The sequence below is a fragment of the Eumetopias jubatus genome, unplaced genomic scaffold (genome assembly GCF_037043125.1).
Source record: "Eumetopias jubatus isolate StellerSeaLion01/CBP00866 unplaced genomic scaffold, mEumJub1_p1.0 scaffold_13, whole genome shotgun sequence".
Classification (NCBI taxonomy): domain Eukaryota; kingdom Metazoa; phylum Chordata; class Mammalia; order Carnivora; family Otariidae; genus Eumetopias; species Eumetopias jubatus.
Genome location: NW_028274819.1, coordinates 41,181,368 through 41,206,010, shown reverse-complemented (window position 1 = coordinate 41,206,010; position 24,643 = coordinate 41,181,368). Strand labels below are relative to the sequence as shown.

The following is a 24,643-nucleotide window of genomic DNA, read 5'->3' as shown; positions in this document are numbered from 1 at the left end:
CTTTCTCCACTGTAAAGTTACCCCTCTTTTCCTCCCTTACCATACTGTTCTCTTTGGAAGGAAGTCGTTATGTTCAGCCCACACTTAAAGAGTGGGAAGTTATGCTCCCTCTGCTTGAAGACAGAAAATCTACATACATCATTTGGAATTTTTCTGCACAGGAGATTTGTCTTTTTTCCTTCACATATTTTCTTTCAGTCATTTATTTATGTCAGCATGGACCCAGGGATATTTATCTTATACTTTGGGTAGAATCCAATACTTCCTTATTTATTTTGTGATTCAAATTTTTCTGACTTGTATGCTCTTGGGTCCCTTTGGCATACCCCCATTATTGTGTGTGCCTGTGTGTCTGTGTGTCTGCGTGTATACTGCCTTACTTTATGGTCCTACAAGATGCACCAGGCTCATCTTGCATATTTCCTGTTCCATCCCTAGAATCAACCATTTATTAAAAAAAATATTATCAGATGCTCTGGGCTCTTTTTATTGGAGAATGATTTTAGAAACCAAGATCTGGGGTACTGGCTGTGCTCAACTGCTACTGGGTATCATTGCTTTTAGACCCTCTCAGCTGACAAAAAAGGGAAATAATATGTATAACCTATGAATATCCTTGTGTAGCCAATGCGTATACACAAATAGCTCTCTATACGTGTGCTAAACGGGAGTTCATATTGATGTTCCAACTCTAATCCATTACCACATGGGTCATTCTAGCCTCTCCCCTTGCTTATCTGTAAACACCCACCCCGACAGTGAGAAATCTGGTTTCCACCATCCACTATCCATGTATCTAATGGTTCAATTCCCATATACATGTATAGAAGTACCAGAATTATTAGCTCATACCCATGGGAAAGAACTTTATCAAGTTCAGTGCTTTATCAGAGTACAGTGCTTATGCACGGTTCCTTTTGCCTTTAGTCTTACAAACTCCACTTATTTCCAAAGTTACTTAGGTCAACACCTTCAGTGAGTTTGTTTTATATATTTGTAATACAGTTAGATTCTTTTGTCACAGTCTGCATTCCATCCTGGGACGCTCTGACCTCCTACATGATTTTTTTAAATTGTACACGTTAGGGTTCACTCTTTATGCTGTAAAGTTCTCTGGGCTGTGACAAATGAAACCTCCCAAGTATTCCATGACCTTTTCTTATCTGTATCAAACCAGGCAGGACCAACCAACTATTGTTGTATCTCCATTCCTGAAGGAGAGAACTGAGGTGTAGAGAAGTTAAATGAAGTTTTTAAAGTCTCAGCTTTCAGGCGCCTGGGTGGCTCAGTGGTTAAGCGTCTGCCTTCGGCTCAGGTCATGGTCCCAGGGTCCTGGGATCGAGCCCCGCATCGGGCTCCCTGCTCGGTGGGAAGTCTTCTTCTCCCTCTCCCACTCCTCCTGCTTGTATTCCCTCTCTTGCTGTGTCTCTGTCAAATAAATAAAATCTTAAAAAAAAAAATGAAGTCTCAGCTTTCAGTGACATCAAGACTCGAAACTAAGACTTTGACTAAAGGATGCAGGCTTTCTTCCTGCACCAATGACATGTCCAGAGGGGACCAGAGGATGAGTGGGTTGACAAAGGTGATGTTTTAGACACAGTGGCTTTGAGCTGTTTCAGGGATTTTAAGTCTCCTTGGGAAGGAACTTGGAAGGTTGTAGCTTGCTGTACAATGTCTTTCTGAAAAGTTCCATTTATTTATTTATTATTTTATTGTTATGTTAATCACTATACATTACATCATCAGTTTTTGATGTAGTGTTCCATGATTCATTGTTTGTGCATAACACCCAGTGCTCCACGCAGAACGTGCCCTCTGAAAAGTTTCAGTCTCTAATCCTTCCCTCATTTCACTGTTTGATTATATCACGTTCAGGTTATACTTTCTCTGGCTGTCTTTGAACTTAGGATAAAGTCCAAGGATTTTACAAAGCTCTGCCTAAGCTGGTCCCTGCCTACTTCTTGAACTTTATCTTAAACCACTTTGCTCACTGGCCTTTTGGTCATTTTTTACATGCTTGGATGCATTAAATGCCTTCCTGTGTTGGGGAATTTTGTACAGACTGTACACTATACCTGGATGTCCCCCTCCTTGCCTTTTCTCTTTGCCCAGCTACCCTCTATGGACCCTTCAGATCTCAGCTCACCTGTCACGTTTTCCTGTGCCTCAGTCTTCTGATCTGCACAATAGGGTTGTTAGTAATACTTACTAAATAGGATTGCTATGAGATTTGAGTGAATACGTGTAAAAAGATTAGAAAATACCTGAACATAGTAACTCTATATTAAATTTAGCTGTTATTGTAATAAATATAGCATTATTAAAAGTTTTGTTATGATTTTTACATTATCATTATCTTTCCCTAGGATGGCCTTTCCTACCTCTGCAGACTAAGTCTTGTTCCTTCACTATATGCTTTCCTAGCACCCTACACCTATTTGCAGCACTGATCCCAATAATAATTTAAAAGCCAGCTTTGTAATTACTTGTTTAAGGTCTGTGTCCCACACAAATATGTACTCTCCATGAATATATCTGTCATGTTCATCACTGTATGGTTGTGTGGATGTTTCCTTGTGGAAGGGAAGTATGAATGGGCCTGGTGTCTACTCCCCATTTCAGAGATGAGAATCTGAGGCCCAGATAGTATTTGCTCATTTCCTGCCTGCCTGTGAGTGGAGCTTGGTGTTCTGCAGAATGTGACACTTGGAAAGAGCTATATAAATACCTATAAAAGGATGAAATTAAAGTCCTCTATTGTACTTGACTGGGGAGGCCAGGGTTTCTCAGGCTAGAATCTGGGCTGTCCAGGGGGTCTATCTCTGCTCTGTGTCATAGAAAGTCTAAGAGCTGACTATCTTTTTATTTGCATTATCCCAGCTCCGCCACTAACTTTCTCCAACTGGAGCCTCTGCCTTCCCATTCCCAGATGAGGCATTGGTTAGAGGACTCCTAATATCCTTTGGGGGCTCTGTCTCAGCCTGCCCCTGACCTCAAACTGCACTAGAATCCCTGCTCCTGGGGTCTTTGTTGGGACCAGCAAGACAGACTAACTATGCTGCACTTGTCTTCCTCTTTCTCCAGAACCAGGATAGAGTCTGTGTCCAGTCAGTATCAGTGATTCTGCATCAGGACCCTCGGAGGCAGGTGACCCTGACCCAAGCGGGGGATGTCCTTCTGTTTGACCAGTACAAGGTCACCCCACCCTACACAGATGGTACGGCTTTGGTGGACGAGAGCTAGCTGGGAGCTGGCTGCCCAGGCCTCTTCTTCCAGGCACTGCCTCTGGCCAAAGGCACTGCCACATGGGCAAGAGCTCACATTCTCTAATAACTGGGTGAATCAGGCCAGAGGGGCACCTTGGTCCCAGGAACGTGGACTCTGGACTTGCAAGATGGTCTTTGTCGTCATCCCAACATGACAATAGGCTTTACAGTGGCATGATGGCTTCTCCTAACATGACGATATGAATGGGGCTGTTTTCCATCCCTATTCTAATTTTTTTTTTAAGATTTTACTTATTTGAGAGAAGAGAATGAGAGAGAGAGCGCTCGAGGACACATGCGTGGGGCGGGGGAGCAGAAGGAGAGGGAGGGGCAGAGGGAGAAGCAGACTCCCTACTGAGCAGGGAGGCCTACACAGGGTTCAATACCAGGACACCAAGACATGACCTGAGCCAAAGGCAGACTCTTAACCGACTGAGCCACCTAGGCGCCCCTATTTGTTTTTTAATTACTTATTATGCTGTCTGATTCCACAAGGTATCTGTGGTATCTTGTAGGAAGCATATCTAACAAAAATGGCAAAATTGTTAAGAAATAAAATAGTGCCAGAGAAAATGATAAAGAAAAAAAAAAAGAATAAGGGTTCAAGACTGAGAGGAGAGGGGATGCAGGGGATGTAAAGAGACCAGAGAAATGCAAGTTACAAAAAGTGAAAAATTCATTACAATTGAATCTAAAAATTTAAAATTGGTACAATTGAATCTAAAATCATATTGTGAGCTTCCTGGTGGTCACTGAAAAAAAGTGGCTAGTTACAGAATTCTCCTTTGCTACAGAAGGAAATATTATGTTCCTTATGGAAGCAAAACTTTAATTGGCACTTGATGCTCAAAAACAAAGAACAAAAAACAAAAAACAAAAAAATAGCATCTCAGCCAGGGCTGCCGTGGTGTTATCCCCGAGTCCTGATTGCATCCCTGAACGGGATTTCCTGAAGACTTCCCAAGCCAACGCCTTGGCAGGGAGTCACCCAGCGTGAAGGCTGGGCCGGCTAGGTATGGGGGTCGGTGAAGGCCATGCAGGTGGTGGCGGTGGGTGGGGTGCATGTTGGCAGAACTTCCCACATCCCTATTGTGGTTCTGTGCCCAGACGCCTTTGAGATCTGGAGGCTGTCCTCCACGTTCCTGCGGGTGAGGACCAACGTGGGCGTGCGGGTGCTCTATGACCGCCAAGGACTGCGGCTCTACCTGCAGGTGGACCAGCGATGGGCGGACGACACCGTGGGCCTCTGCGGCACCTTCAACGGCAACACGCAGGACGACTTCCTGTATGTGCTCCTGCCCCGGAAACAGAAGGAGGGGGTGGGTCCCTGAAGGCCGAGTACCGGGAGGCTCTTCTTGGAAACCTCTCTCGCAAACTTCCTTGGTCTCTCACTGGGCCACACATGCACAATTGATTATTTAATTTAATTTAATGCATTTAATGCATCGCAGTTTTCTCTGTGCAGAAGATTCACCTGGGGAGCTTGTTAAAATGCTGACTCCTGGGTTCTTCTTCTCGTGTATCTGATTTGCACTGGGGCCCAAGAATCCTGTTTTTAATAAGTAATCACTGAGATTCGAGGATAAGAGATATATGGACCATACCTTGAGAAATACTGTTTTATAATGAGGTCTTAAAATTCGTAGACCTTAGGCTGGGTTTGATTTGGTTCATGGTTTTCTTTGTTTTAATTGACTGTGAACCCTTCAGATGAGTGTAAGCCCCCAGTGAGCCAATGAGATGCCCAAACTCCTGCTTTCTATCCCACCAGGCCAGTCTAAGCCATATATCTTTCCTCCCTGGTACTTGAGGGTTGCACCATGTGAGCCTCCCCACCTTCAGGGGAAGGCTGTTTCCCAGGGCCTGACAGAGAATTGAAAGACTGTCTGGACATGGATACAGTTTAGGAACTTGGGAGGGGACAAGAGTCAGACTTTCCAGAAAGGAGAATAAAGAGTTGATCTTGAAGGTGAAATTTTCTGGCCAGTTTTTCAAGTTACATGCATTACGCGATATAGAAGTAAAGGAGAGGCTTTCTTCAGCCAGAAATGAGAATTCAGATTCTTTCAGAAAAATAAGAATCAGAAGAAAATGAGGCTTTAAATGCATGCACATTAAAAAATGTAGCATTCTACTCTGTATTGCCTGGTGGGGCTGATGTTAGGGCTGCTTGCCACCCTCCTAAATGTGAACTCTGGGCAGAAAAGTTGCTGTGCATAACTTGAGTGCTCTCACTGCTCAGGAACAGTAACGTGGGTGTGGTGAGTGCCAGGCAGAACCTGTCCCACCCCTGCACATTATGATCTCTCCAGTCCACCATCTTCTCGGGTTTGGTGACTCTTGAAGACTGGCGATATCTAGGAAACATGCTTTTCCCCCTTTCTTCCTTTATTGCCCCTCATATGACTATTTCCTACCTAGAGGGAAAGGGAGGGCAAAAGAGCTTTCAGGAACTGCTCATGGAGAAGGGAGGAGGAAGACTTAATCCAGTGAAGTTTGGTTCACATGGTGTCCCTGTTTCTCTCTTTCTGACATGAAGAGCTGGGGGTGGGTGGTGAAGATTGTGTAGTAGGTGGCCCCAAGCCAGTTTTGAGTCCCTTTGGAGCCTGTTAAATGTGTGTGTGTGTGTGTGTGTGTGTGCACGCACACATACGTACATCCATAATTGTATGTGTTTGTATGTGACCGTGTAGACTCCCTTGGCTGTTTGCACGTCTGGCATCTGTTTGTGCTCTGGGTATATGCTGTATATACATGGATCTGAGTCCACATGGGCAAGGGTGTAACTGTGGCTGTGCCATGATTGCAGGTCCCCAGTGGGTGTGCCTGAGAGCACCCCACAACTCTTTGGCAACTCTTGGAAAACGCTGTCTGCCTGCTCCCCACTGGTCGCTGGCTCCCCGCTGGACCCCTGCGATGTGCACTTGCAAGCAGGTGAGGTGGGGGAGAGGGAGAGGGGGAGTGGGGTGCAGTGTGGGGCTGGTTTGAGAGGAATGAGATGAGAACTCTAGGCCTGAGGAGGCTGGGCAGGTTGGGCAGACGTGCAGAGAGGGGACCGTAGTTCCCTTCTGGGAAGGGTCAAGCAGACAGAAGCTTCAGGCTCTACCACTGCCGTGTAGACACACATTTGTACTGGCTCCCCTGTCTCAAGGCAAAAGTCTACCTCACAATGGTCCCGCCAGGCCCTACACTCTCTGCCCATCCCCCTTGCCTCCCCACCCCCCAACTCTGCTGCAGCCACACAGGCCTCCTTGCTGTTCTTCCTACACAGCGAGGTATGCTCTCTGCACCAGGCCTTTAGACTTGTCATTCCCTCCACCTGGAATGCTCTTCCGTCACTAAACACAGGCCTTACTCCCTCACCTCTTTCAACTTTTTGTTCAGACTTCATCTTCCCGCAGAGGCCTTCCGGACCACCTAGTTTAAAATTGCAGTTGGCCCTCCCACCCCACCTCCAGTGCCTGTCCTCCTTCCTCCTTCTCTCTCTCTCTGAGGTCTTCACCTTCTGCTTTGCTATAGAACTTGTTTAGTGGCAGTCTCCTTCGACCGTGGAGGGTAAGCTCCACGACGGCAGGATTTTTGTCTGTTTTGTTCACTCCTGTGTCTCCTTCCAGCATGTGGATCATGTCCAGCACAAGGTGGACTGTATTGCATGAATGCACTACATACACACATGTCGCACCCAGAATGCACTACATACACACAGTCACACCCAGACTTAGCAAACCATACCCACACCTTCCCAACCAGCCGTGCACTCTGGTACCTGCTCACATCCTTCCTATACACACACACGCCCACCTGCCTTCTCACGCCGACAACTCCCTGAACGGGGGGGGGGGGGGGGGGGCGGGAAGAACCTGGGGCCTGGGACACCAGGCAAACCAGATCCCTGCTCCCTGCCCCCGTACCTCCTGTCTCCAGCCTCCTATGCGGTGCAGTCCTGCAGTGTGCTCACCGGGGAGCTGTTTGCGCCCTGCTCCGCGTACCTGAGCCCCGTGCCCTACTTTGAGCAGTGCCGCCAGGACGCGTGCCGCTGCGGGCAGCCCTGCCTGTGTGCCGCGCTGGCCCACTATGCCCACCTGTGCCGGCGCCACGGGCTCCCCGTTGACTTCCACGCCCACCTGCCGGCCTGTGGTGAGTGCCCCACGTGGGTGCGCCCCCATGAGGGCGGCTGGAGGAGCCTGAGCTCCAGACCCGAGTGTCCGCCTGCCCCCCTGCCGCCGAACATCCCTGCCTCACCCCTCTTCTGTGCTCTCCATCCCCTTGGCCAGCCGGGCCTGACACTCAGGACATGTGACTCATGACCGCTTCTCTGTGACCCTCACCTCCAGCCCATCTCCAAGTCCTGTCAGGCCTGTCGATTGGAGATTGAAATTCACCCACTTGTCACCACCTCCATGGCCACCACCCTGGTCAGAGCTTCCCAGTAGGCCTCCCCACAGCCTCTTCTCGAGCCTTCTCAAGATCACTGGCTCCCATCACCCTCAGTGCACATGTGGCTCAGTGGGCATCAGCTGGCCCCTGCTCACTGCGCCCCCCACACCTGGGCCACACTCCTCCCCGTGTCTCAGTTGTTTCTGGGCCCCCAGCCCTAGCGCAGGGCCCTACTCAAAGTAAGCTCTTAACAAATGTTTGTTGAGGAAATGGAAAAAAGACTGTCCTGAGAGTCAGGAGACCTGTGTTCTATGCCAGCCTTGCAGGTTGTTGCTGTGTGTCTCTGAGAAGCCCTGCCCCTCTCTGAGTCAGAGTTTCTCCAGAGGTGATTGGACAGGACAAGTGGTTTATAACCCCGACTACACATTAGAGTCAACATAGGAGCTTTAAAAAAAATGCATGTATCTGTGCCACATTCAGTATCAATGAAAACAACATGTCTGGCCATGGGGGCGGGCATCAGCATTTTTAAATGGAGACTTTGATGTGTAGTCTGGGTGAGAACAACTGAGCTTGACAGTCTGGCTCTGGCAGGGTGCAGGAGACCCCAAGGGAGCAGGATGCTGGCCAGATAAGGAGAGGGAAGCCTGGAGTCTTTGGACAGAGGGCCCCAAGAGGCTGCTAAATGGGGCACAATTGATCTTCACAGCACATGTGTGTTATAGACGTGGAAGTGAGAGGGATGGCAGTGTGTGTAATACCCACCTGTGCGTGTGCCTGTGCCTGTGTGTGAGTGATGGGCCGGATGCAGGGCTGTCAGCGAGGGGTGACCTCTACCCTTCCCCAATATCACTACCTAAAAGGAACGCCCTGCAGAGAAAAAGAAACACCAATGGCAGGGTCCCGACTGGACTTGGGAAGGGGGGCCCACCCCTGTCACTCTGCCACTATAGTGTAGTGGGAGGAAGTGGGACTCCGAAGTCAGACCTGGGTTCAGATCCCAAGGCTGACCTTGACCTGCCGTGTGACCTCGAATAAGTATCTTCTCTGGTTCTCGGTTCTTCTCATCAGGATGATGACCCTACCCCCACACAGTTGTGGTGATGAGGGAGACAAAGCACACAGTTTCATTTCCCACTACAGCACTGTCCTGTGAGGCCACCAAGGAGTATAGCCCCTGTGTGGCCCTGTGTGGACAAACCTGCCAGGACCTGGCCAGCCCTGTGGCCTGTGGGGCTGGTGGCAGCAGTGACCCCAGTGGGGACGAGTGTGTAGAAGGCTGTACCTGCCCACCGGACACCTATCTGGATACCCAGGCTGACCTCTGTGTCCCTAGGTGAGCTGGCTAACTTGACCTCTGTCTGGGAGGAGGGCCAGGGGGTAGGCTGAGGGTCTCCAGGGCATCTGAGGCTGGGGAGGCTGGCTGCACCTCTCATGTCCCTGCTTCATCTCATAGTCATGGGGCAGAGCTTGATGGGTGACTGGGTGGGTGGGTTTCTTCCCCTGGGCTCCCCTCTCAGGCCTTTATCCTGAGCTCCAGCTCCTTAGGCCTAGAACTCCAGCCTGGCTTCCCCATGAGACAGAATAACAGACCCACAGAGACAGCTTCTCTCCCTTCATCTCCCCTTTCCTTCCACAAATATTTATTGACCTCCTAGTATGTTCTAGACAATTCTAGGCCCTAGAAATACAGCAACAAACAAAACAAGATCCTGCCCTCATGGAACTCATGTTCTTGTGCCAAGAGAGATTAATAAATAAACCAGTGCTTAAAGAGTTTGGTGGTAACAAGCTCTGAACAGGCAGGGAGGGGTTACTGTTATGTCACATGAGGTGAGCACGGCAGGAAGGCCTTTCTGCTGAGGTGACATGTGAGCAAAGATGGGGAAGTGAGGGAGGAGGGCTCCAGGCCGAGGGGACAGGGATGACCCCGAGGCTGTCTGTGCCGTGGTGGCAGTGTGGCTGGAGGCAGAGGTGGGAGGTGGTGACCCCACAGGATCCCAAGGCTGACCGGCAAACTGTAGGATCCTCCTTTGAGATCCCCACCCCTTGCAGTTCAGTATCGCCAACAAAGGGGCCTCTGAGGCTTATATGGGGGCGGGGTTGAAGAGGGAGAAGGTGACTGAGAAACACAGGGTTTGGATGAGTTCAGACATCCCTTCCAGCCCTCAGCTGGTCTGCTCCAAGGCCTGCACTTGGCCAAGACTAGCAGGGGCTGTGGGAGGTGTGTGAGGAGGAAAGAGTCTGTGCCCTCAGTGGACCTACAAAGAGGAGCCGAAAGACAGCATCAGGGACCCTGTGAGGAATAGATGAGATGATGTATTTGGAGGGCCTAGCCTGGTGTTCAAAATGTTTAACAATGGGCATGGTGTGGACACTGCTGCTGGGTGTGAATGAGCAGGATGGGAATACCCATCCTGCGTCTGTGTCTGACACAGCACGGGCTCAGGAAGTGTGGCCCTGTTCTTACCCCCTCTCTTTTCCCCGGCTTTGGGTGGACAGAGACCAGTGAAGGTGGATGGCCCTGACCTCTGTCCTTGGTGCCAGTCTGGCTTCGCTACTCCCTGGAGATGTGTCACCTGTCACAGCAGATGCCATTACTTCTCTCTGCGTCCTTATGCCCCTGGCTGCTGAGGGGTGGGGTCGCTGCCCCAGCTCCTGAGTCGGCTCATTTTTCTCTGTTCCTGGGTTCTACAGGAACCAGTGCTCCTGCCACTTTCAAGGAATGGACTATCCCCCTGGAGACAGTGACATTCCATCTCTGGGCCACTGGTGAGTCCCCTGATAGCAGCGTTAGTGTCCTCTCCTTAAATGGAAGTTGCTGACTGAAGAAAATACTGCCAAGCAGCTCTTTCCACGAAGCAGTGCTCACCTGCCATCTCTGTGCAGGGGGCCAGGGACAGAGTGGGGATGTCTGTCTGAACCCTGAGCTCTGCACTGACTGAGTCAGCTAATCCCAGTGCACCCTCCCCCCAACAGCCACTGCAAAGATGGAGTCATGAGCTGTGATAGCAGAGCGCCAGGTAAGGTGGAAGGTGAGGGATTCTTCTGGGGGCTCCTCCACGGTAGTGGGGTTATGGAGAGGAGAGTGGGGAGCTTGAGGACAGATCGGGAGGGGAAAGCCCGGCCATGTCTTGCCCCACACCGAGCCTTCTTGGGAAAGGCTCCAGTTTGGAGGGTGGCATGCAGAGTCCTGGCCCCACCTCAGCCCCACCCTAGCAGCTGTCCCTCCTGCTTCTCAAGAAGGGGAGGCTGAGACTGGCTCCCAGGGGCAGCCAGCAGAGGTGTCCGGACAGTCCCTTGACCTCCCCTGGGTCATGGGTTTCCTCGGTCTAAGCTGTCGGTTGTCTGCTAAGGCTGACTCTCTGCCCAGTCATGTGTTAGACCTGGGGTCACAGAGATGGGAAGGACAGCCTGGGTCTTTGAGGCTGTCCCAGGCAATAGAGATGGGGGTAGGGTGGTGTGGGTCAGCCTGTGAGGGATGTGGAGGTGGTAGAGCAGGGGACGGGAGCAGGAGGGCAAGGAGGGCCACTAAGGATGGGGATCGGCACAGAGGGGTGAGAGAGTAATCATCCAGCAGGTGGCAGAGAGCAGGGCCTCCAGAATCCGGCGGCCCTGAGTTCAAATCTTGTCTAGTGCTTGCACGCTGTGTAGCCTCGGGTAACTCACTTCACCTCTCCGACAGCTTCACTTCCTCTTTTGTTTATGACCTAGAATTCTATGATTTTCTTTTTCTTTTTTTTTTTTTTTTTTTGTTGCTTCCGTCTTCAGATTGCTTCTTCTTTGGGACTTCTATCTCATCTCCTGTGGCTATTCTTTTCTCTCTGTTCCTTCCTAAGCTGGGCATGGAACTCACCACCCCTTTATTGATTTCCCTAAAAAAGATCAGTCACACAAGGTGTAAGTGTGCACAGCCGACTTGACGGAAGGCTCAGTGAGAGAGAGGGAGTTTGTGTCCCGGAAATATAGGCAATGAGGAATTGACTTCCCTGTTGTTAAAAGTCCTCTGGCCAGCCTGCCACACTGCATCACTATCCTCTTTCTGGCTCTTCTCTTGGTCTCTTTGGGGCACTTCCTCTCACAGAAGTGACTTCTTTCTGTTATGTGGGAAATGGGAGATGGTAATACCTCACAGAGCTGTTGCTGGATTCAGTAAGAAAATGCAGGCTAAGTGCCGGGAACAGTCTCCGGTGGAGAGGACATGGTACTCTTGGTGCTGGTAGAGGTGGTGGTTGTCTTGGGTGACAGCCCACCGCCCTCCCACCCTCGACGATGTGCATCTGGGACCCCCCAAGGAATGCCCCTGAAAGCATCACAGCCCCCTCTCTCCCTGCATCCTCCAGCTGTCGGTCCCCGGGGCTCCCTCGCCACCCCTGGTCAGCCAGGAGCCCACCCCCAGGCCCAGGTGTTCCAAACATCCTGCTGAGCGTCCAAGCTCCTGTCAGCGACCACCCTCTTCTCCCCCAGCCACCGCCTGCCCAGTGGGCCAGGTCTTCGTGAACTGCAGTGACCTGCACACCGACCCCGAGCTGAGCAGAGAGAGGACGTGTGAGCAGCAGCTGCTGAACCTGAGTGTGCCAGCCCACAGCCCCTGCCTCTCAGGCTGTGCCTGTCCCCCAGGGTAAGTATCCACCATGCATGGCCCCGTCTCCTCTGATGGCGGGCAGAGCCAGGAACCTCAGGACACAGGGAGGGGCAGGGAATTCCTCACACAGTCATGGAGGGAGGCACCCGCCCAGGGCTGGCCGGTGATCATGGAATGGCCAGCATGGAATCTGAGAAAGAACAGTGGTGTGGGGATCTAACCCGGAGTGGATTCTCCCTGGCTCTGCTGCTTACCATTGTGCGACCTGGGACAAGGAAAAGCCCTAAGCTCTCCGAGGCTCAGTTTTTCATCTACAAAATGGGAGTAATAATAACAATGCCTACCGCCTCACCAGGTTGTCAGGAGGACTACACGAGCTACTGAAGTGAAAGCACTGAGTGGGGTATGTGGCCTGCTCCAGAGGCCCAGTTGGGTGAAGCCCACGGGAGAAACACCATGCTCCACCTCTCAGTTCCTTTCCCTGCAGAGGTCTGACCAGAACCCTCAGGTGGAGGGCTGGGGCCCCTGGAATACTCCAAAAAGCAAGGCCCCACCCAGTGGAGATAGTCCCCCTCCCAGGTGCCCAAGACGCCACATGGACTGAATTTGGTGGCTGTGCCTTGTGGGTGTGCTGTATGCTGAGGTGGCTGCCAGGGCCCAGCACCCTGCTTTGCCAATTCTCATTCCTGACTCTGGTCTTACTTCAGGTCTGGGCTAAGAGCTTGGGTGCCTCATCCCATGACCTGGCAGCCCAGGGCTGTGGCCTTCAGCCGGGCCCAAGATCAGTGGTCAGGTGGGGGTTCTGGCCCAGGCCTGGCAGTCGAGGGAAGGGAGGGGGACCAGGGTGGGAAGGGGTGGGAAGAGTCAGCGAGAGCTTTACTGTTTATAAAACAGCTTGATGTTATCATCCCCTTCAATAGCAGAGCCTCCCTGGGAGAAAGGAAGGAAGGATCATTACTCTCATTTTGCAGACGAAGAAACTGAGGCCAAGAGCAGGGTGGGGGGAAGTAGGCGGCCCAGGAGCCGTGACTCAAACCCAGCTCTGCTGACTCCAGATCCTGCCCTTAGGCCAGAGCATACCAGCTCCGTGAGGCCAGGGGGCTGGTTCCCTACACAGAGGTCATCACGTGCGTGAGGAACTTCCCCTTCCCAGGCAGTGGTGCCCACAGGAGACCGCTGTGAGGTCTCAAGAGCCCGCACAGGATCCTAGGCCCGGCTGGCGGGATGCAGACGCTACCTGCTGCCGTGTAGACCCCAGAGCAGCCTGGGAGGGAGAGCCAGGGCCTCTGGGGTCAGGAACTGAGGCTCGCTCACTGCCAACCATGGTGGCAGGGCCACAGAGGCCGGGTGGAACTGGGAGAGCTGGGCTCAGCGGTGCCAGTGACCCGTCCTGTGACTTCTCTGAACGTGGCCTCATCTGTACAACAAGGGCCAGTGACTCCCTCCCAGAGGGACTTGGGAATGAAGGATTCAGTGACATCCCTCTCATGACAGTGCTTTGTGGTCTCCAGCTATACTCCTCAAACATTAGTGTGCACATGAGTCATCAGGGACCTGACCCCGATTCAGGAAGTCTGGGGCCGGGGCACCTGAAACTGCATTTCTAGTAAGTTCCCAGGAGACCCGATGCTGCTGGTCTGGCGACCACAATCTGAACAGCAGGGTTCTAAAACATTATCCAACAGTAAGGATTAGTTTAACTCAGATTGAAAAGCCAACATGGGGTTCCCTTTTCAATCCCCAGGTTCCAAAGGGATGGATAGAATGTGAAGACTTCTCATGGACTGGGTGACCTATGACAAACTACGTGGCCACTTGGGCATCAGTTTTCTTGTCTGTAAGGTGCTGCTCGTTGGTTGTTGGCCAAGTCTGAGTTGGGCAGCACCTGAACCCACTTCCTCTGCTCCAGGCCTTTTAAGGATCAATTCAGGTCCTGGAGCTGCTCTAAGAACATCCACAGTCCAGAGGGCTGGGGGGAGGGGGCAAGCCCCCAGCCCAGCCACCTGAATGTTTGTCGGTGGCTATGGGACATCAGACAAATCACTTCCTTTTTCTGAGCCTGGATTTCCTCATCTGTGAACTGAGGGTAGTAATACCACCTTGTGGGGCTCTTATTAGATTTGAATGAGGCAGTGGCTGCAAGGAGCCAGGCACTGTGTAGTAAGAGCTCCATAAAGGCTTGTTCCCTTCCCTTTCTTAATACTGAATGCCATCACCTCTCGGGGTATTTGCCATAGTGGCTCGTATGCTGTTATCAAATGCCCTATGAGGAGCTTACATTCCAGAGGGGCTTGTCAAAGGGAAATTATTAGAGCCTCAACTTGTAAAGAAAGGACAGGCATTTCCTGCCATTCTGGAATGTCCCTTGGGAGCTGGGATAGGGCTTCCAAAGATGCCCAAGTACTATCCTAACAACCCCTGCATGGGGCCCTCTGGGCCCCTGGGCCCCATACCCTTCTCGATGGCATTGATAAGAATCTCTGGGTGCCATGTATTGCTCCAAAGGACCCTGAGCCACTGCAGGAGGCACTAGGGCTCTTTGTGCCACTCTAAATTTCTTTGCATCTGGCTGCTGAGCCAAGGGCCCTGGGGCCATCAAGCAATATAGTACAGTGGTTGTAAGCACAGACTCTGGAGTCAGGCTTGAATCTTGATTCCACCACTTACTAGGTGAGTTAATTAACTTCCTTGAGTCTCAGTTTCCTCATTTGTAAAGTAGCACAGAGTAAGCACTCCATGTGAGCAGACAAGCATTGTCTTCCTCATTTGGATGCCATGCATTTGTAGATGTCCTCTGAGGGGACCCTGAAGTGAAAGGATCCCTTAACAGGTCAGGAGAGGATGCTCCACAGACTGAGAGCACCTTGAGGACAGAGGCCAAAGCTTCTCTCTGTGGTGGGCACACAGCAGGTGCTCAGGGACGCAAGCAGGTCTCCATAGGGCCAGGAGGGAGCAGGGAATGGTGGACAGCAGGGAAGACCTCTCAGGAGGTGGCAAGAGACAAGGCCTGGGCTGAAGGTGGAAGGCGTGAGCCAGCCCACTGTTGGTGTCTGATGCAATAATGGGTAGAGGAGGGACAAGAAACCAGTATTTATTGTGTATCTACTAGGCGCTAGGCAGTATGCTCAGGTCTGTAATGAAATTCTTGTCATGACCTTGAGGAAAGCATAATTACCCCTGTTTTACACATGAAAAAACAGGGGCTTAGGAAGGTTAAGTGGCTTCAGGGAGAACACTGAATTAAACACATGCTTTTTTTTTTTTTTCCTGCTTCCTCCCACAATGAAATGCTGGTAATGGAGTTAAATAAAAAAAACAAAACAAAACAAAACAAAAACAAGACAAAACAAAAACCCCTGTAAGTCCCCAGGGACAAAGAGAACCGGCATGGGAAATACAGTGGCACAAGATGGGTCAGTAGTTCTTGAAGCACGAACAAGGGTGGCTGTGTGGAAACTAACCTTGCAGAGCAGCTATTGACCGCTAATGCTTGCAGAGGAGGCGGCCAAGGAGAAACAACCTATGTTGTGTTGACAGCTTCAGGGACAGGAGGCTCCAGGCAGCTCAGAAGGTGGGGTGGTAGGAGGGAGACAGGAGGATGTCCCACACAACTCTGTGTAAGGAGCCATCAACCCCCCAGGCCTCCTCCCCCATGCCTTGGGGTCACACAACTGCCCATCCAGCAGGAGAAAGGTGGTTAAAGTTTCTGCAGAAACCACATCAGAGACTTTGATCTCAGGAGAACCAGGAGGGATGAGATGCAGAGTGAAGACAGGGAGAGTAAATGAAAGCCTAGAGGGACCCCAGCCCTCTTCCCCAGCTTGGTTCCCACAATAGTGGCATTGAAGCTTCTGCCTCCCAGGCTGGAGATGAAGAGGATTCTTCTCTTGAAAAAGGGCTGGGCCAAGAGAAAAAAAAAATCTACAGAAGGTGACATTTTAGGGGTTCCCCCAACAAAGTGGTGGCTCCCCTTAATTATGCAGCTTGTAGTCAACTTTTTGTTCCTCACTGCTTTTTTCTCTTTTAAATTTTTTTAAAGTGAGGCATAGTTTATAAACAGTAAAATGGGGACGGCTGGGTGGCTCAGTTGTTAAGCCTCGGCCTTCGGCTCAGGTCATGATCCCCAGGGTCCTGGGATCTAGTCCCACATCAGGTTCCCTGCTCGGTGGGAACCCTGCTTCTCCCTCTCCCCCTCCCCCTGCTTGTGTTCCTGCTCTCACTCTCTCTCTCTCTCTCTGTCAAATAAATAAAATCTTAAAAAAAAAAACCACAGTAAAATGTATAGATTCTAAGCATACAGTTCACTAAGCTTTGACAAATTTAAATGCTCATGTATAGGTACCCATGAAAGATACTCATTGTCATATCTCACTATTATTTTAATTTGTAATTTTAACTGGTAATTTTCCCTAATGACAATGAGTACTTTTTCATGTGTTTTTTGGCCATTTGTATATCTTCCTTTGTGGAGTGTCCATTCAAGTCTTTTGCCATATCTTATTTAGTTGACTATTTTCTTTAAATTGAGTTATAGTTTTTTCCTTATCAAATATATACATTGCAAATATTTTCTCCCTACCTGTGGTTTGCCTATTTATGTACTTAATGTATCTTAATAAGCCTAAAAACCCTGATGAGCATAAGTTTTAAATTTTGATTGCATCTAATCTATCATTTTTTTCCCTTTATGATCAGTTTTCTCCATGTCCTCAGTAGTTGCAGCTCCAAGGTTGTAAAGACATTCTCTGATGTTTTCCTCTAGTAGCTTTAAATTTTGGCTTTTACATTGGATCTATAATCTATCTGAAATGATTCGATATTGTAGAATGGAGTCAAATTTCATTTTATTTTTTTCTGATGGATATCCTGTGGTTTTAGCCCAATTTTAATAATAGACTTTTATCTCCCTATTGAATTGCTCTGGTCCGTTTGTTAAAAAAAAAAAAATCAATTGACTGTATAAATATGGGTCTATTTCAGGACTCTCTATTCTGTACCTTTAATCTCTTTGTCTATCTTTAGACCAGTATCACACAGTCTTGATTTCTGAAGCTTTATAAGAAGTCTTGAAATCAGAAAGTGATAGTGCTCCAACTTTGTTCTTTTTCAGGATTTTTGGGGCACTTCTAGGTCCATGTAAATTTAGGGAATTTCTACAGAAAAGCCTCTGGGATTTTAATTGGTTTTATGTTGAATCTAAAAGTCAGTTTGGTGAGAGCTGACATCTTCACACTAGTGTGTTCCCCCAATGCACAAATATGGCATTATTTCACTTTTTGGGTCTTCTTTAATTTCTCTCAGCAGTGTTTCATACTTTTCATGGAAAGGTTTTGCACATATGCCATTGAATTTATTCATAGGTATTTGATGTCTTGGCTGTCCATTCCATCCACGTTGTCAAATTTATTTCATAAAAGTATTTATTTTCCTTTTAATATCTGTAGAGTCTGCAATGATGTTTTCTCTTTTCTCCTGATATTGATAATTTGAGTCTATTCTCTTTTTCTTACTATCCAGTCTAGGCAGGGGGTTGTCAATGTTATTGATGTTTTCAAAGACCATACTCTGGTTCCATTGATTTTTTTGTCTATGGTTTTCTGTTTTCTGTTTCACTGATTTCTGCTCTTACCTTTATTATTTTCTTCTTACTACTTACTTTGGTTTTAACTTGCTCTTATATTTCTGGCTCAGATCTTTTATTGTAATCCTTTGTTATTTCTAATATAAGCATTTAAAGCTATAAATTTCTCTGTAAGCTCTGCTTTAGTTCACTCTACAAATTTTGATACCATGTGTTTTCATTATCTTTGTTGTAATCTTTCCTAATTTCCTTTGTGATTTCTTCTTTGATCCATGAGTTATTTAGAAATGTTACTAGAGGGATGTCTGGGTGGCTCAGTGGGTTAGGCGTCTGCCTTTGGCTCAGGTCATGATCCCAGGGTCCTGGGATCGAGCTCCACATCAGGCTCTCTGCTCAGTAGGGAGCCTGCTTCTCCCTCTCCCTCTGTCTGCTGCTCTTCCTACTTGTGCTCTCTCTTTCTCTGTGAAATAAATAAATAAAATCTTTAAAAAAAAGAAATGTTACTAGATTTTGAAATATTTGGAGATTTTTCCTATACTTGTTTGTTCCTGATTTCTTTTTTTTTTTTTAGATTTATTTATTTATTTGAGAGAGAGAGAGTGATAGAGAGCAGGAGGGGCAGGGGGAGAGGGAGAGAGAGAATCTCAAGCAGACCCTGCTGAGCGTGGAGCCCAACACAGGGCTTGATCTCATGACCCTGAGATCATGACCTGAACCAAAACCAAGAGTTGGATGCTTAACTGACAGGAGTGGAGTGTTGAGATCTCTAACTATAATTGTGGATTTGTTTCTTTCTCCTTTTAGTTTCTGTGAGTTTTTGCTTCTGTTTTTAAGCTCTGTTACTTGGTGCATGTCCATTTAGGATTGTTATGTTCTCTTGAAAAATGGGCTCTTTTGCTGTCATGAAATATCCCTCCTATTTCTGCTAATGCTACTTGGCTTGAAGTCTACTTTGATGTTAATAAAGCCACTCCATCTTTCTTATAACTTGTGTTTGCATGGTATTTTTTCCTATAATTTTACTTTTAATTTATCTGTGCCTTTGTATTTCAATTGTGTCTTTTGTAAACAGAATGCAGTTAGGTCTTGCTTTTTTAGCCAATGTTACAGTTTCTACCTTTTTAATTGAAGACTTTGTACATTTGGATTTAATGTAATTGGATTGGATTTACTGCTACCATCTTGTTATTTGTTATCTGTTTGTCCTATTGGGTTTTTTTTTTTTGGTCTTTTCTGCCTTTTGGGGGGTTATTTTTTAATATTCTATTTTATTTCCTTTATTTCATTTGACTATATATCGTGGCATTTTTGTGGTTTTTCTAGAGATTACAATCTGTATCTTTCATTTATCAGTCTACCAAGAATTAATATTTTACCACTTTCTGTAGAACACTTGTACCAGTATACTTTCATTTACTTACTTCTTGTCCTTTGTGTCATTATTCTCATACATTTTACTTCTACGTATTTTATAAACCTCACAATTCATTGACATTAACCTTGCTCTAAATACCCAGTTATCTCTTAGAGAAATTAAGAAGCAATTTCTAGAATTATTTATCAACATATTTTCCATTTTTAGAACTCTTCATTCCTTCATGTGAATCTGAGTTTCCATCTTCCTGAAAAACTTACTTTAACATCTCTTTCTTTTTTTGAGAGAGAGAGAGGGTGTGCATGTGAGCAGGGTGGGGGGAAGGGCAGAGGGAGAGAGGGAATCTTAAGCAGGTTCCATGTCCAGTGCAGAGCCCAATGAGGGGTTCAATCTCAGGACCCTGAGATCATGACCTGAGCTGAAATCAAGAGTCAGACCCCTAGCCAACTGAGTCACCTAGGCATCCCTAACATTTCTTTTTAATGCAAGTCTATTGGTTGCTCTTGGAGGGCCAATGCCCATGTTCATTATCTGTTTATTAATATACAGCTAGTGCCTAAGCGGCAACTGGCATCCTGGCAGGCTGAGAGGGATGTGGCTGGTAGAGTTGAGCCTTGCTTCCTGATGGATGGCAGAGGCTTCCGAGGTGGGCCAAGTCTGTCTTTGGTTTTTCCAGTTACCAAGGTACCTCTGAGCCCCACTGGGCAGCAACAGGATGGTAGGTGGGTACATTGTCAGTTTCTTCTGGAGGAAATGCTGAGAGCCACCCTACGGTATCTATGTGGATGCAGGGTTCTCTATAGACAGCAGATAAGGGAAGTGTGCTGGCTTGATCACCTACTTGCTGTGTCCCTACAGCTTACTCAGACATGGGGACGCATGTTTCCTGCCAGAGGATTGCCCGTGCACTTGGAAGGGGAAGGAGTATTTTCCTGGGGACCAGGTCATGTCTCCTTGCCACACCTGGTAAGTGAGGGTACCATTCAGGCTCTGCTTTTTGCCGGGGATGAGGATGGGTACGAGAAGCATGATGGTGAGCACCGTGTAGCATTCCCCCCTCTACCATGTTCACACCCATGTTGTGTGTTTGTGTGCCATACAGGGATGTGTATATATATACAAGGGTATGTGTAGACAGAAATCTGGGGGATGTTTTTGTAAACATTTACACGAATGTGATTTTGTGACCTCCAGGCTTCCATTGGAGGTCAATGGTGTTTGTGACCCCCTAGCCCGGGGCACATAGTGGGCACTGTGTAGGCAGTGGCTCTGGTGTGGATATTCCGAGTGTGTGTGGTGTGGGCCCTGTGAGCTGCTCTGGGCCCATGTGTTTCAGTGTGTGCCAGTGGGGCTCGTTCCAGTGCACGCTCCACCCCTGTGCTTCCACCTGCACGGCCTATGGTGACCGGCACTACCGCACGTTCGATGGGCTCCCGTTTGACTTCGTGGGGACGTGCAAAGTGCACCTGATCAAGGTGAGCTCCCGGATGCGTCTGCCCAGCTGGCTGTATGGGGACCTGGGGCAGCTGAAGCTGAGGACCTGTCTGGCGCAGTGATGTTCTAGACTCCAGTCTGATGCAGAATTGGGTGGGTGGAGGGATCTAAGCCCTGGGTGAGGGTGGGGGGCAGGGCTATCTAGAGACTGAAAGAAGTGCTGTAGAGTAGGCTGTGGGCTAGACAGAGCTCACCAGTCATATAATACCCCACTGCTTGGCCACTCACCATTATAGCCTTGCCCTGTTGGGTCCCAAGGGTCTTCTTGTCTGTAATAAGAACTCATGATTTTTGAGGTTTTATTGTATGCCTGGTGGTCTGCTGAGCCAATTTCGTGGATTACTTTGCCTAATTCTCACAGCAACATTATGAAGTAGAGTTTATTGACCTCATGTTATAGTTGCAGCAACTTAGGCTTAGGGGAGCTAGGTGTCTTGCCTGAGGTCACACCACTGGGCAGTGGCAGAGCTGGTGTCAAGTTTGAACCAAGAAATCTGACGGGAGATTTAGTGTGTGAAAGCTGTCTGCTCCTGCGAAGGAAAAGGGATGGTGATGTGGGGGGGGGGGGCACAGTAGAGGCAGGATCCTCTCCAGAAGGAGAAAAGAAGTACGAAGGGGGCAGGTGGGAGAGTGCCAGAGACACACCCAAGGGACTTTGATTTTGCTAAGGACCTGTCCCGTTATATAATAGAGTAATAATAATGACAAACCTTTTATGGAATGAGTCCTAGCTATGGGGCAGGCATTGTGTGGGGGTTTTTCATGTAATTTCTGTAACTCCAAGAGACAGATAATTGACCTTATTTTAATTTTTAACTTTCAAAGGTAATGCATGCTCTTCACTGACATTTAAAACAATTTAGAAGCATATATTAAAAATAAATATTTCCCTTTATAGCTTTTCTGTTCCCATTCCCTGCTTGTAACAATTAGGTGTGAATCCTGCAAGATCATCTTCCATGAGACAGACAGATATACACACGCACACATACAGTGCTTTGTTTTTATGGATAGGCTTCTGCAATTTGCTTTATTCATTTAATACCATATACCTTAGTCATTATAGAATCGGTGCATACCTCTTTCTTCTTTGTGTAAAATTCTACAGAGAGGACATGCTCTAGTTTGTTTTATTATCTCCCCATGGACAGACATTTAGATTGTTGCTAATATTTAAATGCTCAATGAATACTTTTGTGGATGTATCTCTATAGAGTGTTAGACGTGGGATTGCCATGAAAAGTTGTATACACATAAGATGTTATTCAGTGCTTGCAATTTGCCCTCCAAAAAGGCTTACACTACTGTCATCATGTATATAAGACAGTACCTCTACCCTATACCCCTGTCAGCACCAGTCAACCCTATTATATAGCCATCCATCCATCCATCCATCCATCCATCCATCCATCCATCCGTCCAATACTTTTTGGAGAGTGACTACATGCTAAAAAATGCCCTAGGCACCCAACACTGAAATTGAGCTTCAGAGAACTGAAGTAAGTTGCCCAAAGTCACACAGCTAATAAGAAGTATAAGTGGATTGAAAACCACCTCAGAGTCCATGTCCCACTACCTCTGTGCCTGTCCGCAGGCTCTTTTCTCTCCCTGGCTTTACTGAACTAATTTATTTTCTCCTCAGAGCACAGCGGACCTCAGTTTCTCTGTGATTGTAGAGAATGTAGACTGCTACAGCTCTGGTATCATCTGTAGGAAGTTTATTTCCATCAACGTCGGGAACTCACTCCTCATCTTTGATGACGACTCGGGAAGTCCTGTAAGGCCCGGTGCGGGTTCAGGTTGTACAGACAGTCGTATGTTAACAAGGGCTGGGGCAGAAGAGGGCTGGGGATCCAGTTCCTTGGAGCTGTTGAGTCAGCAGCCCCGACTGAACTCCTTGGTCAGAGTCAGGAACACAGAGGTCAGTGTCAGGGTGTGAGGGAGGCGTGAGTTCCTGGGGCTGGGCAGCTGACCCAGGTGTTGGGGGACACCTGGGCCTCAGGAATGACCATCTCTGTCGCTCTAGAGTCCTGAGAGCTTCCTGGATGAGAAGCAGGAGGTCCACACGTGGCAAGCAGGGTTTTTCACGCTGGTGCATTTCCCAAGGGAGCACATCACCCTCTTATGGGACCAGAGAACCACAGTGCACATCCAGGCTGGGCCACAGTGGCAGGTACTTGCGTGAGCAGTGACCCTCACAGGGCCCTCTGCTCCTGCCTGGGGCTGAGCCAGGCCACTGGGCATCCTTGCGTGAGCTGTACCCTCACCAGGGAGCCTGGGTATCATGCCTTCTGTCCTGTCTGTCCTCACCCCACTCCGTGCCCCTCTCCTCGGACTCTTCTCCTATCCCTCTTTACATCATGACCCCAGAAGTTGCTTCAGGTCCATGACAGACTCCTGGGCTCATGGTAACTGTGCTGCCAGTGGTTCGTCCCTGGTGTTCCTGCAGGTGACCGCAGTGTCCTCTCTTCTTTTAGGGCCAGCTGGCGGGACTCTGTGGGAACTTTGACTTAAAAACCATCAATGAGATGAGGACTCCGGAGAATTTAGAGTTAACTAACCCCCAGGAGTTTGGCAGCAGTTGGGCTGCCGTCGAGGTAAAGGCTCCCTAGGCTAGCTCCCTCCCTCACTCAGATGGGCCCTGGCTGGCACTGAGGGGATCTGGCCCCAGGTCAGGGACATTGGTGTGAGACTGCTCGTGCAATGGCCTCTGACCCAGCATCCCCAGCCTTCGGCTCTGTCCTGTGGCCAGAGGGCATCTACCCCCCACCTCACAAATCGGGCTGCACCTGTGCCCTGGATCAAGCCCTCATGGCAGGGTAGGGGCTGAGAAGGAGATGAAGTCTTTGTCCGAGGAGAGATGACCACCCGTACTAGGGAAGATGAGGCTTGTTGAAACATGACCATCTTAACCATCTCTGTGCCCCCAGTGCCTGGCACTAGGTCTGGTCCAGAGGAGAGTCCAAGAGAGACCCATGTGGCCTGAGGCAATCAGAGCAAGCTTCCTGAAGGAGGTGGGAGTAGACTGGTACTTAAAGGCCATATTTGGAAAGATGAATGTATCAGAGAGAAGGCCTCTGAGAGGGAGACAGCTTAAGCAGAGGCAGAAATGAGGAGGATGTCCCTGGGGTTCGGGAAATGGCTGAGGACCCCAAGTTGTGAGCTATGGGGGAAAACAGCACTGAACTGAGAGCAAGAGACCTAGGCTCTTGTCTTGGGTCATCCAGTGAGTTGCTGGGTGAGCTTGAGTAAGTTCTGTCTTCTCCGTGGTCCTCTGAAGGAGCTCTGCCAGGATAGCATTGTAGACTGGATTTAAGCTCTCGTGACAACTCTGATCAGTCAGAAGAGGTAACCTGTGAAGCTGTGCTGAGAAATACCTAAGACTTGTGTCAGGCTCAGCTAGAGGGAGAACTGTGATTGATTAGTTATGTCTGTGGATGCAGCAGCAAAGTGGTGATAGGGGCGTTACATATTTGCATTTCCTGGACTGAGTCATCTTAGGTCCCTAATTCTCAGGTGGGGAGTAGATGAAGATGAGCTTATGTGGACTGGGGTCCAGGGACAGTCATGGCTTGGAGCCAGTGTAATCCTAAGGTGGGACAAGGCTGTTCTTACAGCCTCAGAAGAGTGTTCTCTAGCCCACCCCCATTTTAGAGAAGCAGAGAGGATGACTAACCTTTATTGCTCCCCTCCTCTGATCCCTTACTGCTGTTCCTCTCTTGATAACCCCCTTGGGCACATCCTGGGGTGTTCTTATGAGAGTGTAGCACTGATGGAGGAGGTTCGGCAGACATTGGGGCGGTCTGTATTAGTTATTAGTTATCTATAGCTTTGTAACAACACTACTATAGACTTGGAAACATTTAACCACACACATGTGGTGTCTGTTGGTCAGGAGTCAGGGTGGGGCTTGACTGGTTCTCTGCTTGGGGTATCACAGGCTCAACCAAGGTGTCAGCCAGGGC

At 48.8% G+C, this 24,643-nt stretch overlaps 1 protein-coding gene across 1 annotated transcript in view; it reads left to right on the top strand.

Moving 5' to 3' along the window:
• The window catches only part of OTOG (otogelin), an 87,796-nt gene that overhangs the window by 19,817 nt on the left and 43,336 nt on the right, over positions 1–24,643 (top strand). The window contains exons 17-29 of the mRNA XM_028116769.2: positions 3,085–3,217; positions 4,374–4,551; positions 6,076–6,200; positions 7,191–7,403; positions 8,787–8,979; positions 10,341–10,415; positions 10,623–10,666; positions 12,111–12,264; positions 20,043–20,150; positions 20,521–20,659; positions 22,321–22,455; positions 22,705–22,851; positions 23,156–23,275. Coding sequence (XP_027972570.2) covers positions 3,085–3,217; positions 4,374–4,551; positions 6,076–6,200; positions 7,191–7,403; positions 8,787–8,979; positions 10,341–10,415; positions 10,623–10,666; positions 12,111–12,264; positions 20,043–20,150; positions 20,521–20,659; positions 22,321–22,455; positions 22,705–22,851; positions 23,156–23,275 — 1,764 coding nt within the window. The remainder of the gene's footprint in view (positions 1–3,084; positions 3,218–4,373; positions 4,552–6,075; positions 6,201–7,190; positions 7,404–8,786; positions 8,980–10,340; positions 10,416–10,622; positions 10,667–12,110; positions 12,265–20,042; positions 20,151–20,520; positions 20,660–22,320; positions 22,456–22,704; positions 22,852–23,155; positions 23,276–24,643) is intronic.